At 37.6% G+C, this 15,800-nt stretch overlaps 1 protein-coding gene across 1 annotated transcript in view; it reads left to right on the top strand.

Moving 5' to 3' along the window:
- The window catches only part of LOC108573708 (neurogenic locus Notch protein-like), a gene marked incomplete at its 5' end in the record, with an annotated part of 181,946 nt that overhangs the window by 146,334 nt on the left and 19,812 nt on the right, over positions 1-15,800 (top strand). The window contains 2 exons of the mRNA XM_017936181.1: positions 1,026-1,382; positions 13,707-13,862. Of these exons, the coding sequence (XP_017791670.1) occupies positions 1,026-1,382; positions 13,707-13,862 (513 nt within the window). The remainder of the gene's footprint in view (positions 1-1,025; positions 1,383-13,706; positions 13,863-15,800) is intronic.

Consider the following 15,800-nt stretch of genomic DNA (forward strand, 5'->3'; position numbering starts at 1 on the left):
ATAAAAGCCTCCAGGGTGTATATCCATGGACCTCTACTTTAATATAACAATTCCTTCTTCGTTTTTTTTTTTTTGTCTCGAAGACGCGAGGACGAGCGTTACACGAGGCCGTACAAGGGAACGTAGCGTAGTAATGAGTTCTCTTTATGACCGTGACGATCATCAATAGGATCTGGCCAGGTCAGGGAAGCTCGCTCTCGAGAGACCGCGTTTCTATCTCCTTCATCGTCTGTTTGTCTTCCTCTCGATCTTTACTCCTAAATCGCGCGATATACGCCGGGGCTCGTAAAGCGATATACGTTGGCGAGATACAGATCACGGCACGTAAGTCGTTCGCGATGAATTACGAAGACGAATTTTTGTTGATCCTAAGATAGAGAGGTTTAATCGAGGGAAATAGACGGGGAGTGTGGGGAATTATTGAGATATGTGGCAGATGGAGGTTTTATGTTGTTTGGTCTTCGCGGAGTAGTGGAAAGATTGTTGAGTTTTTATCAGTTGACTTAGTTTAATATGTCTATTGGGAACTCGGTGACCCATTTTTGATAACGTGAAAAAGCGCTCTAATTTAAATTACCTCCGATATATTATCCTTTTCACTTGGTTCAAATAAACCAGACAAATAGTCTCAGGATTACGTTTAGTCAAGTCTACCCAAAATTTGTATTACTATGCGCTTTGCTTTTAGATGCTAATTCGAAGCACTCTGCTCTGGCGCTTCTAACGCTCGAATTTCAGTCACTTGTTAGAAATATTCATATGAAATCTTCGTTTTCGCAGTATTATTAGCAAATTTTTGACAAACATTCAGTCAAGTCCACCGAAAACCTTGCACACACTCTGCTTTCACATCCCAATCCCAAATCACTCAGTCCAAACACTCTCCTCTGTTGCCTCCAACTCTAATCTCAGTCATTCTCTATTCAAAATAGCAAGGCTATCACCTAAAATTCCCATTCCAGCCAGTATCGACAACAAATCTTTAACGTTCCATCTCTAACCAATTCTCTCTTTAAATGTTCCAGGTTTCCGCGGGGAGCACTGCGAAGAGAACATCGACGACTGTCCGGGTAACCTGTGCCAGAACGGTGCAACCTGCAAGGACAGGATAAACGAGTACTCCTGCCTCTGTCCACCATCGTACACAGGCACGCAGTGCGAGCTGGATGTAGACGAGTGCTCGGTCCGGCCATCGTTGTGCCACAACGGTGCCACGTGCACCAATTCACCCGGTAGCTACTCGTGCATATGCGTGAGCGGCTGGACCGGGCCAGACTGCAGCGTAAACATCGACGATTGTGCAGGTGCTGCCTGTTTCAATGGGGCTACATGCATCGACCGTGTTGGCAGCTTTTACTGTCAATGCACCTATGGGAAAACCGGTAAGTTCGAATTTCTGGTATTTGGTCTCGGTCAGCTTGATCTGGGATCGTTCGAAATGCACCGCGTGAGCATGATTGCTTCGCGCGTCAGATTACCGCGACTTTTGTTGTGCTTTCGTCCGACTGTGATTTTAGCGTTTTTCGCGGATTAACATTATTTTTCTGTCATGGGTGAAATTTCACCCTATGCGAATTTTTCTTTCGATTTTAGCGAAAGAACGTAAACATTGGTAAGCACAGAAGCGCAAAGGTAGCCTAGAAGGTGAAGGGAACTTCGTTGAACCGAAAATCTCTTTTTTTAAACTTTGCAAGTTTGTAGAGAACGTCAGTAATAGTGTCAGACAATTGTTTTGGTTCTTCAGGGTGAAAACACTCTTTAAAGATTAGGGTCGATTCCACAACTGTCAGTAAAATGTAGGGTCGATTCCACAAGTGTCAGTAAAATGTATAACCAAACCAAACTAGAAGAGCTACATTTTCACCTAGAAGAATCCAAAACTATCAAAGAAAGGAATTGCCCGACACTTTCACCGAGGTTCCCCAAAATACAGCAAAATAAAAAAGAAAAAGGTCGGAATTTTCGGGGTAACGAAGTTTCGCCTTCACCCACGACCAACGCAAGAGGAGTCAGCGCGCGGAATCGTGTCGGCATTATGCATCGCGAGAGCATCACCGTCTGAGGCAGGTGCATCTGCACGTGCAACAATATGATGCAGCATCCAAGGGTCCGTCGGAATCCCGGGATTCCGGAGGCTGGTGTGCACAGGCTAGCCTTACCAAGCAGCGACCTTGAGGACTGAAAACGAGTTTCTGTCCTTACTTGCCTACCCGAGGCCGGGAGCCAGCGGCAGCACGCTTTTCAGATCGATCGTGCGTCCACGCCGATCGCCAAATACAGGCATCTTTCTTTTGTCCGGCGTGATTGCGATTCCTCGCGATAGCCCCGGTCGCGACGCGACGTCGAACAACCACTTTTCCCCGCTTCGTGCTCGAGCAACCCCAGGAAATCAGAAACGAAGCAATTCGACAAGTGTTACTGTACTTTGTCCAATTTGGTGGAGAATGCAATGGAAGTTTACCTGTGTTTTTCTGAATTTCAAAAATTCAGGCAGAATTGTAAATACGCGCGAGAGTAGCTTGTTGCTCGAGTGGTAGGCTTCGCTCATAGGGGGAGATGGAACGAATTTTAGATACGTCTTTTTACGACGTGTTTCGCTTGTTTTGTTTTCACGGGTAGGATGTGGGTTGTTGACCTATTGACGAGGTTCGTTAAGGCTAATTGGGGAAACTTGGACTTGCGGAGTGAGTATCGAGGATGAGAGGGTGATCGGGAGAGCTTGGGAAAGAGATCGAGGGTGAGAAGATTAGGGTGTTGTTTAGTTTTGGTTAGGTGCTGTTGGGTATTTTCGATAACTATAGGTAGACAGCAATTTTTCACAAAATTTTGTCGATATAATTGCACTGATTTTGGAAGGGTAGTTTTGAAGAGTGATTGCAGGGTTCAACTTCATTTTGACTTACTTGTTAAAGATTGTATTAGAGATTTTGAAAATTACATGATAGTGATTCCATTGAATTTTTCTCAAAATAATATAGAATTTTTGTCTTTTTTTTGTCTGAGCATGCTGTGCCTAAAGATAAGATAAAAATGTCATACGAACTTAAGTATATGCATAAATTTATTAAGAAGTTACACCAAAAAAAATCTACTAAAGACAAGATAATTTTCTGTAGCAAATAAAAAGAAAATTACTAAATGGCTAAACAAAAGATAATCTTACTATCGCAAAATTATCTCAGAATAAGAATAGAAGACTAATATTTACATTTCTTGTTAATACATCTTGAATATTTTCAATTAATATTGACAGTATCACTAACAAGTCACGAAATACAGCAATACCTAGCTCACATTATTATAAATTTTTAATACAGCATTTACATACACTGCCGGCCGAAAGTTTGGAATCACCTCCCAATTTTCGTCAGTACTGAATCTGCTACTAATTTTTCATAGACTTGATATTGATATTGTGGAGATAAACATTATTATAAATTTTTAATACAGCATTTACATACACTGCCGGCCGAAAGTTTGGAATCACCTCCCACTTTTCATCGATATTAAATCTGCTGCTAATATTTATAGATTTGAAGTTTATCTACATTTATCAATTGATTCGAATGATAAAAAATTCTCAAAGTCGCTGACTTTTTTCTGGAAATTTTTGTGTAAATTGCAATGCTCGGTGATTCCAAACTTTTGGCCGGCAGTGTACATAATCGTCTCATTTTTGCCCATAGAATGTACTCTTCGAATTCATACGAAAAACTCTCCATTTAGTTCGTCTCTTATTTAAATTCCTACCGACAGTCTTTCTCTACCGGTACCGCAATAATTTATTCGCCAAATTGAACGTAACATTCGTTACCACTTCCCCTCAAGTTCTCTCGGTCCCAAAAAACAAAAGAAAAAACACGTTGGTTTGCCATTGTACACGGTTAAAAACTTCCCATACAGCGTGAACTTTCTCCGTGCACGATAATTATAAAGTGTTACACACCGTTGAAAAAGTGACTCGGTGTTTTAAAAGCCCCTCTTCTTAAATCAAGAATTACAAGACTCGGAAATTGTACGACGATCTTTTTCCGCGATATCAATAAAGGCAGCTGACAATGGGGGTCTAGATTTACGATCTCGTTACTTTGGTACGGTTTTGAACAACGCGTACACACAGAGTTAACGGACTTTACAATACCTACGTGCACGCATAATGATCGCATCTGGTATAAGAGGGCCGTGTTAAAAGCCCGGGGGCTCGTTTTCTTGCGCGTACGGACGCGGTTACAGTTACTTGGCGGGTGTAATCGTGCATCTGCGTCGCAGTTCACTCTGCTTTATATGTGAACATCCTAGACATCCGTGTCCCGTTATCGAGATTCTACGCGTTCGAGCACCATTGTTACCAGTGACCAACAAACGATGGGCTTTTTCAGCTTCGCGAGCGCGCCAGAGAACCACCGAATGCTAAATTTCATGCTAATCCTGAGCGTGTATGTATCGGACTTGCAGAGCTCGACGTGTGACTGTACGATGGAATAGAGTGCTTTTAAGGGAATCTTTTGGAGATTTGGTGCAATCGTGTTAGGAAATAAACATTTGAGTTTTAGTCATCGTTGTTCTTCAGAGTTGTCGAATAGGATATTGAAATGACTTTGCGAGATTGCTTTTTCGTTACAGCATAATATGTAACTATTCTTCCAGCAATTGAAATTAATTTGAAATTTTTCATATATTTTCTCTGATATTGAATTTATTTTATGACTTGCTATTTTGTTTACTAATAATTTACCATCCAAGGAATTTGCATGAATTGCATGTTAAGTAGTTAGTTGATTTATTATTGCATATTGTGAGCTAATTTGGAACGAGTGCACTACACTCGTGCACTATGCCCACCCTAAATTAAACCGTCTCAGTAGTTTACCGTAATTAATAATCTATTTTCGAAATTTATGCGAGAATTTTTGAATTTTAGTAAATACTAGAGTCAGTGCATCGCGTATGGAAATATCAGCTTCTTCTCCACCAAACTGGACAAAGTACAGTAAATTCTCTACAAGAGTCAGTAAGTTTGGATTCTAATTTAGTTTGGATATAATTTATTTCATGGTATTGTAACAAGCAAACGTTGAATAAATTCCTAATTCGTATTAAAAAAATTATTTAACACAATAATTTCAGCTTTATTATGATTATTCTTGATAAATGACCACAGGTCAACTTGATTTTTAATCGTTACGATCTTTAAATTCAGTGTGAATAGAGAAAATGTGTATTATAATTCATTTCACGATATTATAGCAAGCAAACGTTGAATACATTTTTGATTCGTGTAAAAAGAATTATTTGACACGATAAATTTAGCTGTACTATGGTTATTTTTAATCTACGACCACAGGTCAACCTGATTTTTAATCCCTACGAAATTAATTTAACCACGAGTAAATAACGAGAACGCTAAAACCTATGTTTCCATTGAAGAATATTGTAAAAACGTATAAATTGTTATATGCAATGTTATAACAAATTGTCGGAAGTATAAATTTATAACAAAATTGTAAAAATTGATAAATTATACCGTGTTACGATAACGGAAATCTCCCGCGAAAATCTCCCGCGAAAATTTCCCGCCTGACCTAACCGACGATTTTGCTAATGACTTTGGGGAGAGGGTACCGCAGGTATATAAGGACCCACCGATGTCCCGCGAACTTATTCACCCTTTATACTGGGCCCTAGACACTTCGCGGCGTATTTTGACCTGAAGGTTCTGAGATGTGAATAGAGTGGTCGGGGGCTACTAGGTAGCCTATGTCCACCCTGTACACACTCAGCCTTCTTGTAACACTTGTATACATTAGAATCAATTAGAATTTCTATTACTAATTATTAAACAAATTTTAACAATTACCGGCACTCGCTAGGCACGTAATATCAGACTTTAAATACTCGACTTCGAACTTCGGTTTAGTCATAATTCTATTAATGTTATAATAACGTATAATTTATTAATTTTCACAATTTTATTATTAATTTATACTTCCAAAAATTTGTTAAAACATTACATATTATTATTTATACATTTTTGCAAGTTTCTTTGACAAATAAGTACGTTTCAACGATCTTATTACTTTCTCGTTGTGAAATCAAGTTCGGAGGATTAAAAATCAGGTTGACCCTTGGTCGTAAATTTAAAATAGCCATAGTGAAGGTGAAATTATTATTTTAAATAAATGTTTCTATACGAATTAAGAATCTATTCAACGTTTGTTTGTTGCAATACCATGAAATAAATTGTATTATATATTTTCTCAGTTTAGACTGAATTTAAAGTTCGTAAGGATTAGAAATCAGGTTGACCTGTGGTCGTAGATTAAAAATAGCCATAGTGAAGGTAAAATTATTACGTTAAATAATTGTTTTTATACGAATTAAATATTGATTCAACGTTTATTTGTTGCAATACCGTGAAATAAATTGTATTATATATTTTCTCAGTTTAGACTGAATTTAAAGTTCGTAAGGATTAGAAATCAGGTTGACCCTTGGTCGTAAATTTAAAATAGCCATAGTGAAGGTAAAATTATTACGTTAAATAATTGTTTTTATACGAATTAAATATTGATTCAACGTTTATTTGTTGCAATACCGTGAAATAAATTGTATTATATATTTTTTCTGTTTACACTAAATTTAAAGTTCTGTTTACATGTTATAACAATTAGAATGTAGACGTTTTGCCGTTTCACGGTTTTTCCTCTGTTAATTATGTGTTTATAAATCATTTCAAACTAAAGCAGCACCATGCCCACCCTTAATTAAACCGTCTCAGTAGTTTACCGTAATTAATAATCTATTTTCGGAATTTATACGAGAATTTTTGAATTTTAGTAAATACTAGAGTCAGTGCATCGCGTATTGAAATAATAGCTTATACAGATAATCTTTTGAAATTACTCTTAATTAGGGAAAATCTTGAATCTTGTATGGAAGATGAAGATTTTCAGGAAATATTTATTTTTCAACAATGAATTTTTGTTTTATCGATTAATAACGTACGAAATGATTTTTGGAAAATTTTCTTCGTTTGAACGTTCGTTTAAGGTTCGACTATGATTATCAAATCTCTCGAAACACCGTAGAATGTTCAATTTTAAAAGTAACTTCTTCAATTTTTGGATAATCTGGGTAACGTGTTAGTGTTGACGATACACTTTCGAGTATAGACGTTAAAGTTCATAGAGTGGTCGGGGGCTACTAGCTAGCCTATGTCCACCCTGTACACACTCAGCCTTCTTGTAACACTTGTATACATTAGAATCAATTAGAATTTCAATACAATAGACTGAATAACAATTCATTTTAACTAATACCTATTAGAAATTTTCCTTTTAAAACAAATATAAATCATTTTACCAATTACTGGTACTTGCTAGACATTTAATATCAGACTTTAAATATTCTCCTTTCGGTTCTTTTAAATACAATCAAATAATTTCTTCAATTATCGATACTGACTTGGAATACTCCGCTTCGAATAAAATATTTCGAAATTATTTTGAAGGTTTAGGGAAATAAACATTTGAATTTTAGTCATCGTTGTTCTTCAGACTTGTCGAATAGGATATTGAAATGACTTTGAGAGGTTGCCTTTTCGTTACTTTTCTTCCAGCAATTGAAATTAATTTGAAATTTTTCATATATTTTCTCTGATATTGAATTTTGTTTACTAATAATTTACCATCCAACGAATTTGCATGAATTGCATGTTAAGTAGTTAGTTGATTTATTATTGTATATTGTGAGCTGATTTGGAACGAGTGCACTATGCCCACCCTAAATTAAACCGTCTCAGTAGTTTACCGTAATTAATAATCTATTTTCGGAATTTATACGAGAATTTTTGAATTTTAGTAAATACTAGAGTCAGTGCATCGCGTATTGAAATAATAGCTTCATCCCTAGTTCGTTTATTATTGAATATTTTTACGCGTTTAACTTATGCTTCTCCCCAATTCTCGTCGCGTATTTTATTCAAATTTTCTTATATTCTAGAATCGAAAAAGATACGAATTCGCGATTTTTCTTTTGATTCTTTCAATTTAAAAAAGAAAAAGGTCGGAATTTTCGGGGTAACGAAGTTTCGCCTTCACCCACGACCAACGCAAGAGGAGTCAGCGCGCGGAATCGTGTCGGCATTATGCATCGCGAGAGCATCACCGTCTGAGGCAGGTGCATCTGCACGTGCAACAATATGATGCAGCATCCAAGGGTCCGTCGGAATCCCGGGATTCCGGAGGCTGGTGTGCACAGGCTAGCCTTACCAAGCAGCGACCTTGAGGACTGAAAACGAGTTTCTGTCCTTACTTGCCTACCCGAGGCCGGGAGCCAGCGGCAGCACGCTTTTCAGATCGATCGTGCGTCCACGCCGATCGCCAAATACAGGCATCTTTCTTTTGTCCGGCGTGATTGCGATTCCTCGCGATAGCCCCGGTCGCGACGCGACGTCGAACAACCACTTTTCCCCGCTTCGTGCTCGAGCAACCCCAGGAAATCAGAAACGAAGCAATTCGCGCGAGAGTAGCTTGTTGCTCGAGTGGTAGGCTTCGCTCATAGGGGGAGATGGAACGAATTTTAGATACGTCTTTTTACGACGTGTTTCGCTTGTTTTGTTTTCACGGGTAGGATGTGGGTTGTTGACCTATTGACGAGGTTCGTTAAGGCTAATTGGGGAAACTTGGACTTGCGGAGTGAGTATCGAGGATGAGAGGGTGATCGGGAGAGCTTGGGAAAGAGATCGAGGGTGAGAAGATTAGGGTGTTGTTTAGTTTTGGTTAGGTGCTGTTGGGTATTTTCGATAACTATAGGTAGACAGCAATTTTTCACAAAATTTTGTCGATATAATTGCACTGATTTTGGAAGGGTAGTTTTGAAGAGTGATTGCAGGGTTCAACTTCATTTTGACTTACTTGTTAAAGATTGTATTAGAGATTTTGAAAATTACATGATAGTGATTCCATTGAATTTTTCTCAAAATAATATAGAATTTTTGTCTTTTTTTTGTCTGAGCATGCTGTGCCTAAAGATAAGATAAAAATGTCATACGAACTTAAGTATATGCATAAATTTATTAAGAAGTTACACCAAAAAAAATCTACTAAAGACAAGATAATTTTCTGTAGCAAATAAAAAGAAAATTACTAAATGGCTAAACAAAAGATAATCTTACTATCGCAAAATTATCTCAGAATAAGAATAGAAGACTAATATTTACATTTCTTGTTAATACATCTTGAATATTTTCAATTAATATTGACAGTATCACTAACAAGTCACGAAATACAGCAATACCTAGCTCACATTATTATAAATTTTTAATACAGCATTTACATACACTGCCGGCCGAAAGTTTGGAATCACCTCCCACTTTTCATCGATATTAAATCTGCTGCTAATATTTATAGATTTGAAGTTTATCTACATTTATCAATTGATTCGAATGATAAAAAATTCTCAAAGTCGCTGACTTTTTTCTGGAAATTTTTGTGTAAATTGCAATGCTCGGTGATTCCAAACTTTTGGCCGGCAGTGTACATAATCGTCTCATTTTTGCCCATAGAATGTACTCTTCGAATTCATACGAAAAACTCTCCATTTAGTTCGTCTCTTATTTAAATTCCTACCGACAGTCTTTCTCTACCGGTACCGCAATAATTTATTCGCCAAATTGAACGTAACATTCGTTACCACTTCCCCTCAAGTTCTCTCGGTCCCAAAAAACAAAAGAAAAAACACGTTGGTTTGCCATTGTACACGGTTAAAAACTTCCCATACAGCGTGAACTTTCTCCGTGCACGATAATTATAAAGTGTTACACACCGTTGAAAAAGTGACTCGGTGTTTTAAAAGCCCCTCTTCTTAAATCAAGAATTACAAGACTCGGAAATTGTACGACGATCTTTTTCCGCGATATCAATAAAGGCAGCTGACAATGGGGGTCTAGATTTACGATCTCGTTACTTTGGTACGGTTTTGAACAACGCGTACACACAGAGTTAACGGACTTTACAATACCTACGTGCACGCATAATGATCGCATCTGGTATAAGAGGGCCGTGTTAAAAGCCCGGGGGCTCGTTTTCTTGCGCGTACGGACGCGGTTACAGTTACTTGGCGGGTGTAATCGTGCATCTGCGTCGCAGTTCACTCTGCTTTATATGTGAACATCCTAGACATCCGTGTCCCGTTATCGAGATTCTACGCGTTCGAGCACCATTGTTACCAGTGACCAACAAACGATGGGCTTTTTCAGCTTCGCGAGCGTGCCAGAGAACCACCGAATGCTAAATTTCATGCTAATCCTGAGCGTGTATGTATTGGACTTGCAGAGCTCGACGTGTGACTGTACGATGGAATAGAGTGCTTTTAAGGGAATCTTTTGGAGATTTGGTGCAATCGTGTTGGCAAGGTAAATTAAATCGAGGTGATTGGCAGTAAGTGTTAGAGCTAGAGTGGAATTGTTAGGGGTAAGAAGGTATTGTTGTGTAGGAAAAGTTTAGTGAAGAAGGTAGGGAATGAATAATAATTATTTAGGAAAATAAATAATTAACACTTTGCACTCGAGAGGCGGCTGAAAAGCGACATTATTGTTTACGGGAAATGACCTTCAGACTTGTCGAATAGGATATTGAAATTGAGAGGTTTAGAGGTTGCTTTTTCTTTCAGCAATTGAAATTAATTTGAAATTTTTCATATATTTTCTCTGATATTGAATTTTGTTTACTAATAATGTACCATCCAACGAATTTGCATGAATTGCATGTAAAGTAGTTAGTTGATTTATTATTGTATATTGTGAGCTGATTTGAAACGAGTGGACTACACTCGGGCACTATGTCCTCCCTAAATTAAACCGTCTCACTAGTTTACCGTAATTAATAATTTATTTTCGGAAGTTATACGAGAATTTTTGAATTTTAGTAAATACTAGAGTCAGTGCATCGCGTATTGAAATAATAGCTTCATCTCTAGTTCGTGTATTATTGAATATTTTTGTACGCGTTTAACTTATGCTTCTCCTCAATTCTCGTCGCGTATTTTATTCAAATTTTCTCATATTCTAGAATCGAAAAAGATACGAATTCGCGTTTTTTCTTTTGATTCTTTCAATTTTTCAATTGCATTACACATTATTGCAATAATTTCTATCGTTACATTTAATTCTAATTGTTTAGCAGATTTTCTGCTGCTATCGACCCTACATTTTACTGACACTTGTCGAACCGACCCTACATTTTACTGACACTTGTCGAACCGACCCTACATTTTACTGACACTTGTGGAATCGACCCTACATTTTACTGACACTTGTGGAATCAACCCTACATTTTTTTTTTACGTGGACGTAGGCCGACTCTACATTTTACTGACACTTCTAGAATCGACCCTACATTTTACTGACACTTGTGGAATCGCCGGCCGAAAGTTTGGAATCACCTCCCACTTTTCATCGATATTAAATCTGCTGCTAATATTTATAGATTTGAAGTTTATCTACATTTATCAATTGATTCGAATGATAAAAAATTCTCAAAGTCGCTGACTTTTTTCTGGAAATTTTTGTGTAAATTGCAATGCTCGGTGATTCCAAACTTTTGGCCGGCAGTGTACATAATCGTCTCATTTTTGCCCATAGAATGTACTCTTCGAATTCATACGAAAAACTCTCCATTTAGTTCGTCTCTTATTTAAATTCCTACCGACAGTCTTTCTCTACCGGTACCGCAATAATTTATTCGCCAAATTGAACGTAACATTCGTTACCACTTCCCCTCAAGTTCTCTCGGTCCCAAAAAACAAAAGAAAAAACACGTTGGTTTGCCATTGTACACGGTTAAAAACTTCCCATACAGCGTGAACTTTCTCCGTGCACGATAATTATAAAGTGTTACACACCGTTGAAAAAGTGACTCGGTGTTTTAAAAGCCCCTCTTCTTAAATCAAGAATTACAAGACTCGGAAATTGTACGACGATCTTTTTCCGCGATATCAATAAAGGCAGCTGACAATGGGGGTCTAGATTTACGATCTCGTTACTTTGGTACGGTTTTGAACAACGCGTACACACAGAGTTAACGGACTTTACAATACCTACGTGCACGCATAATGATCGCATCTGGTATAAGAGGGCCGTGTTAAAAGCCCGGGGGCTCGTTTTCTTGCGCGTACGGACGCGGTTACAGTTACTTGGCGGGTGTAATCGTGCATCTGCGTCGCAGTTCACTCTGCTTTATATGTGAACATCCTAGACATCCGTGTCCCGTTATCGAGATTCTACGCGTTCGAGCACCATTGTTACCAGTGACCAACAAACGATGGGCTTTTTCAGCTTCGCGAGCGTGCCAGAGAACCACCGAATGCTAAATTTCATGCTAATCCTGAGCGTGTATGTATTGGACTTGCAGAGCTCGACGTGTGACTGTACGATGGAATAGAGTGCTTTTAAGGGAATCTTTTGGAGATTTGGTGCAATCGTGTTGGCAAGGTAAATTAAATCGAGGTGATTGGCAGTAAGTGTTAGAGCTAGAGTGGAATTGTTAGGGGTAAGAAGGTATTGTTGTGTAGGAAAAGTTTAGTGAAGAAGGTAGGGAATGAATAATAATTATTTAGGAAAATAAATAATTAACACTTTGCACTCGAGAGGCGGCTGAAAAGCGACATTATTGTTTACGGGAAATGATTTATCGAGGCTCTCCTAAAGCTGGTATTTTACAGGAAACCGGGTGTATTGAACTCTCACAAGTGTCTAATCAGTGAAATAATTTGAGAACCAACTTTTAATGAAATTTTACAAAGTCTTGTATAAAATAAAAATACATTAAATATTGAAAAAAAGATAGTTATATTAGTTAAAAATTGAATGACTTATTTCTGTATTAATTTTAACAAATTTCGTCAATTTTTTTAGAAAACAAGCAATGAATATCAATTTTTTAGCACAAGCAAGTAACAATATAATAGAATAAAGTACAATATTTTATTTTATTTTGTAATTCTAGCATTTTTAATAGTATTCCACAACGATAAAGGGGTTCATTGTTTCCAAAAAATCGGTACGAATTTTCCTAGCCAGTCTAACATTACCGTGCAATTGCATATATTCAAATCTGCGATGAAAGACTCGAACTTAACAAATTCATGAAAACGATCCAACTTCAAGTTTCAAATCACGTTCATTACCTGCTACTCTTAAAAACTGCTGGAAACAACAGCAACTGAATGCACCTTGGATCTCATACGCTCATCGCCGATCGTCCCGTGCAATTCCAATCGAAATTCTTGGGATTTCCCCGCTGTAGGGAGCAATTAGACCGACTTATCGTGTAAGCTCGCCGGTATGTCCACTAATTTACTGAATACGAACGCGCGTCGAACGCGAATCGACGAACGATAGCTGCTGGGATTTGTCACCACTCTCCTTCTCTCTCTGTGTTCCGCGACTCTCTCGTGTGCGATCCTCGAGTGTAACATTTCTGGCTAGGTTACGCGATACCAGTCCTTAATGATGTCCATCTTTGGCGGTTGCCGCCGTGTTTGGTGCTGAACGATCGACACTTTTGTCCTAGAAACGCACGCAACACTCGGGGATTAACCACCCATGGTCCCCTTCAAAATGGCGGAGCATATTCTAGGTTGCGTGGATATTTCGATGCAATTAACACACAATCGAGAGATAAATCGTGTTGTTCTTCTCGTTTCAGGACTGCTGTGCCATCTCGATGACGCTTGCACATCGAACCCTTGTCACGAGGGCGCGATATGCGACACTAGCCCGATCAATGGATCATTCACGTGCTCGTGCGCCACTGGATACAAGGGGGTGGACTGCTCTGAAGATATCGACGAATGCGAGCAGGGTGAGTAGTTGATATTTTTTGTCAAATGATGCTTTTTTGTGGTCTTGATTTTTTTTTTTCATTCGTTTTGTCAGGGATTTTGTCGTGGTTACTTTCATTAATTAAACGAAATATATTCCATTTTTCTTTCTTAAAAAATGCTTTCTATGGACTTCCATGTGGCAGTCTTGGTCTTGAGTTGAGAGGATATTTTTCGATTCGTTTTGTCACGGTTTTAACCCTTTCAGTGACGAACGTTCTGGCCTCAGAATTGTCACAGAGGTCATAATTATTGTAATTAATTAAATAAAACTCATTCGACTGTGCTGTAAAGTAAGAATAGAGTTCATTATTAAACTAAAGATACCAATTATTGTAGTAGAACATTTGAAAATTATTCGGATGAATCTTATTCCAAAGATTTCCTAACTTTTCTCAAGCGAACCTTGAAATCTGAAAAGAAGAAAATTGATTGCATAACAATTTGCAATCTCAGAATGAAACATTCAATTTATCCATTTAAACTTCCACAAGATTCCACTTCTGTTTCTCTCACATTATCATAAATTACGATGCACGGTTCATTTACATTCAGCAGAAGTGAATGGACATTTAATTAAAAACGAGACGTTATTGCAAACGAAAATAAAATATCGCTCTTCAAGTATGAAAAAAAAAAATAAATAAATAAATAAAAGTCGCCGGTATAATTGAGCCGAGGCAAAAATATATTATCCGTAACCACTATTAATTCAGTGATACGTTCGACGGTGAATGAAAGGATCTCTCGAGATAAGCCGGCTGAATGTGCAATCTGAAATAGTTGCGAAAGTAATCTCGGTTTGAAATGAAAGCAACGCGTACCCTCGCTTCATGGTGCCTCATCGAGCACAGTTATTAATGATTGGCCCGATCTAAAAATGCTTGATGATGATTTTGCGCATGAACGGACAAGAAAAATATCTCAGATTACATCTGATAGATTTTATCGTTGGCGTTGGTTAGTTCCTATATTAAAAACACTCGGAATAATAATAAATGAACGGTGATACGGTGTTCCGTTTCGTTGCCCAGGGTATTTAAACGATTCGACTGTTTGTATCATTTCTTTATACTCCTCAGTTCCTTGTAACACTTTCGAATTTCACTCGTTCGAAGTTCAGATCGAACTGGATAATTTTGAAGGATATTTAATTCGGTGAAAAGTATCTATGGATCACTCAGTTTAAATTTTAATTCGGCGAAGAAGATCCACGGATCGCTCAATTTAAGTAGAGTAAAAATACAGGGTGTTTGGTAACTGGTGGTACAAGCGAAAAGGGGGTGATTCTACATGAAAGAATAAGTCGAAAATATAGAATAAACATTTTTCGTTTGAGGCTTTGTTTTCGAGAAAATCGACTTTAAATTTTCGTCGAGTACGCATGCACCCTACTATGCCGTGTTATTTTCGACTTATTCTTTCATGTAGAATCACCCTCTTTTCGCTTGTACCACCAGTTACCAAACATCCTGTATAATTAATTATTTAGTAAATTCAAATACAATGGAGTTTGAGGCTGCGTTAAAAGTATAATGTCACTATGTAGAAACTTGCGTCGCATATTTAAAGCAGAGAATAAAAAATTCATTCTCGCAATAATCTGAATATCGTTCGTCAGATTTGCATTCAATTAGTCGTAATATTAATTCAGTAAAAAGGATCCATGGATCGTTCAATTTAAACAGCGTAAAAATATAATTAATTATGAAAATAAATTTAAGTAGATGAACAGTGGAATTTGAGGCTGCGCTAGAAATTCCTAATTATTAAGTATCATTGTGAAATTAATATGACTATTTTGAAACTTGCATCGTATATTAAAGGCACGCAATAAAAAAATTACTAATTCCTGTAATAATCTAAATTTCATTCGTCAGATTCACCTTCAACTGTCCATAACATTAAAAATAAACATT

This window comes from Habropoda laboriosa, unplaced genomic scaffold (assembly GCF_001263275.1).
Source record: "Habropoda laboriosa isolate 0110345459 unplaced genomic scaffold, ASM126327v1 scaffold126, whole genome shotgun sequence".
Lineage (NCBI taxonomy): Eukaryota > Metazoa > Arthropoda > Insecta > Hymenoptera > Apidae > Habropoda > Habropoda laboriosa.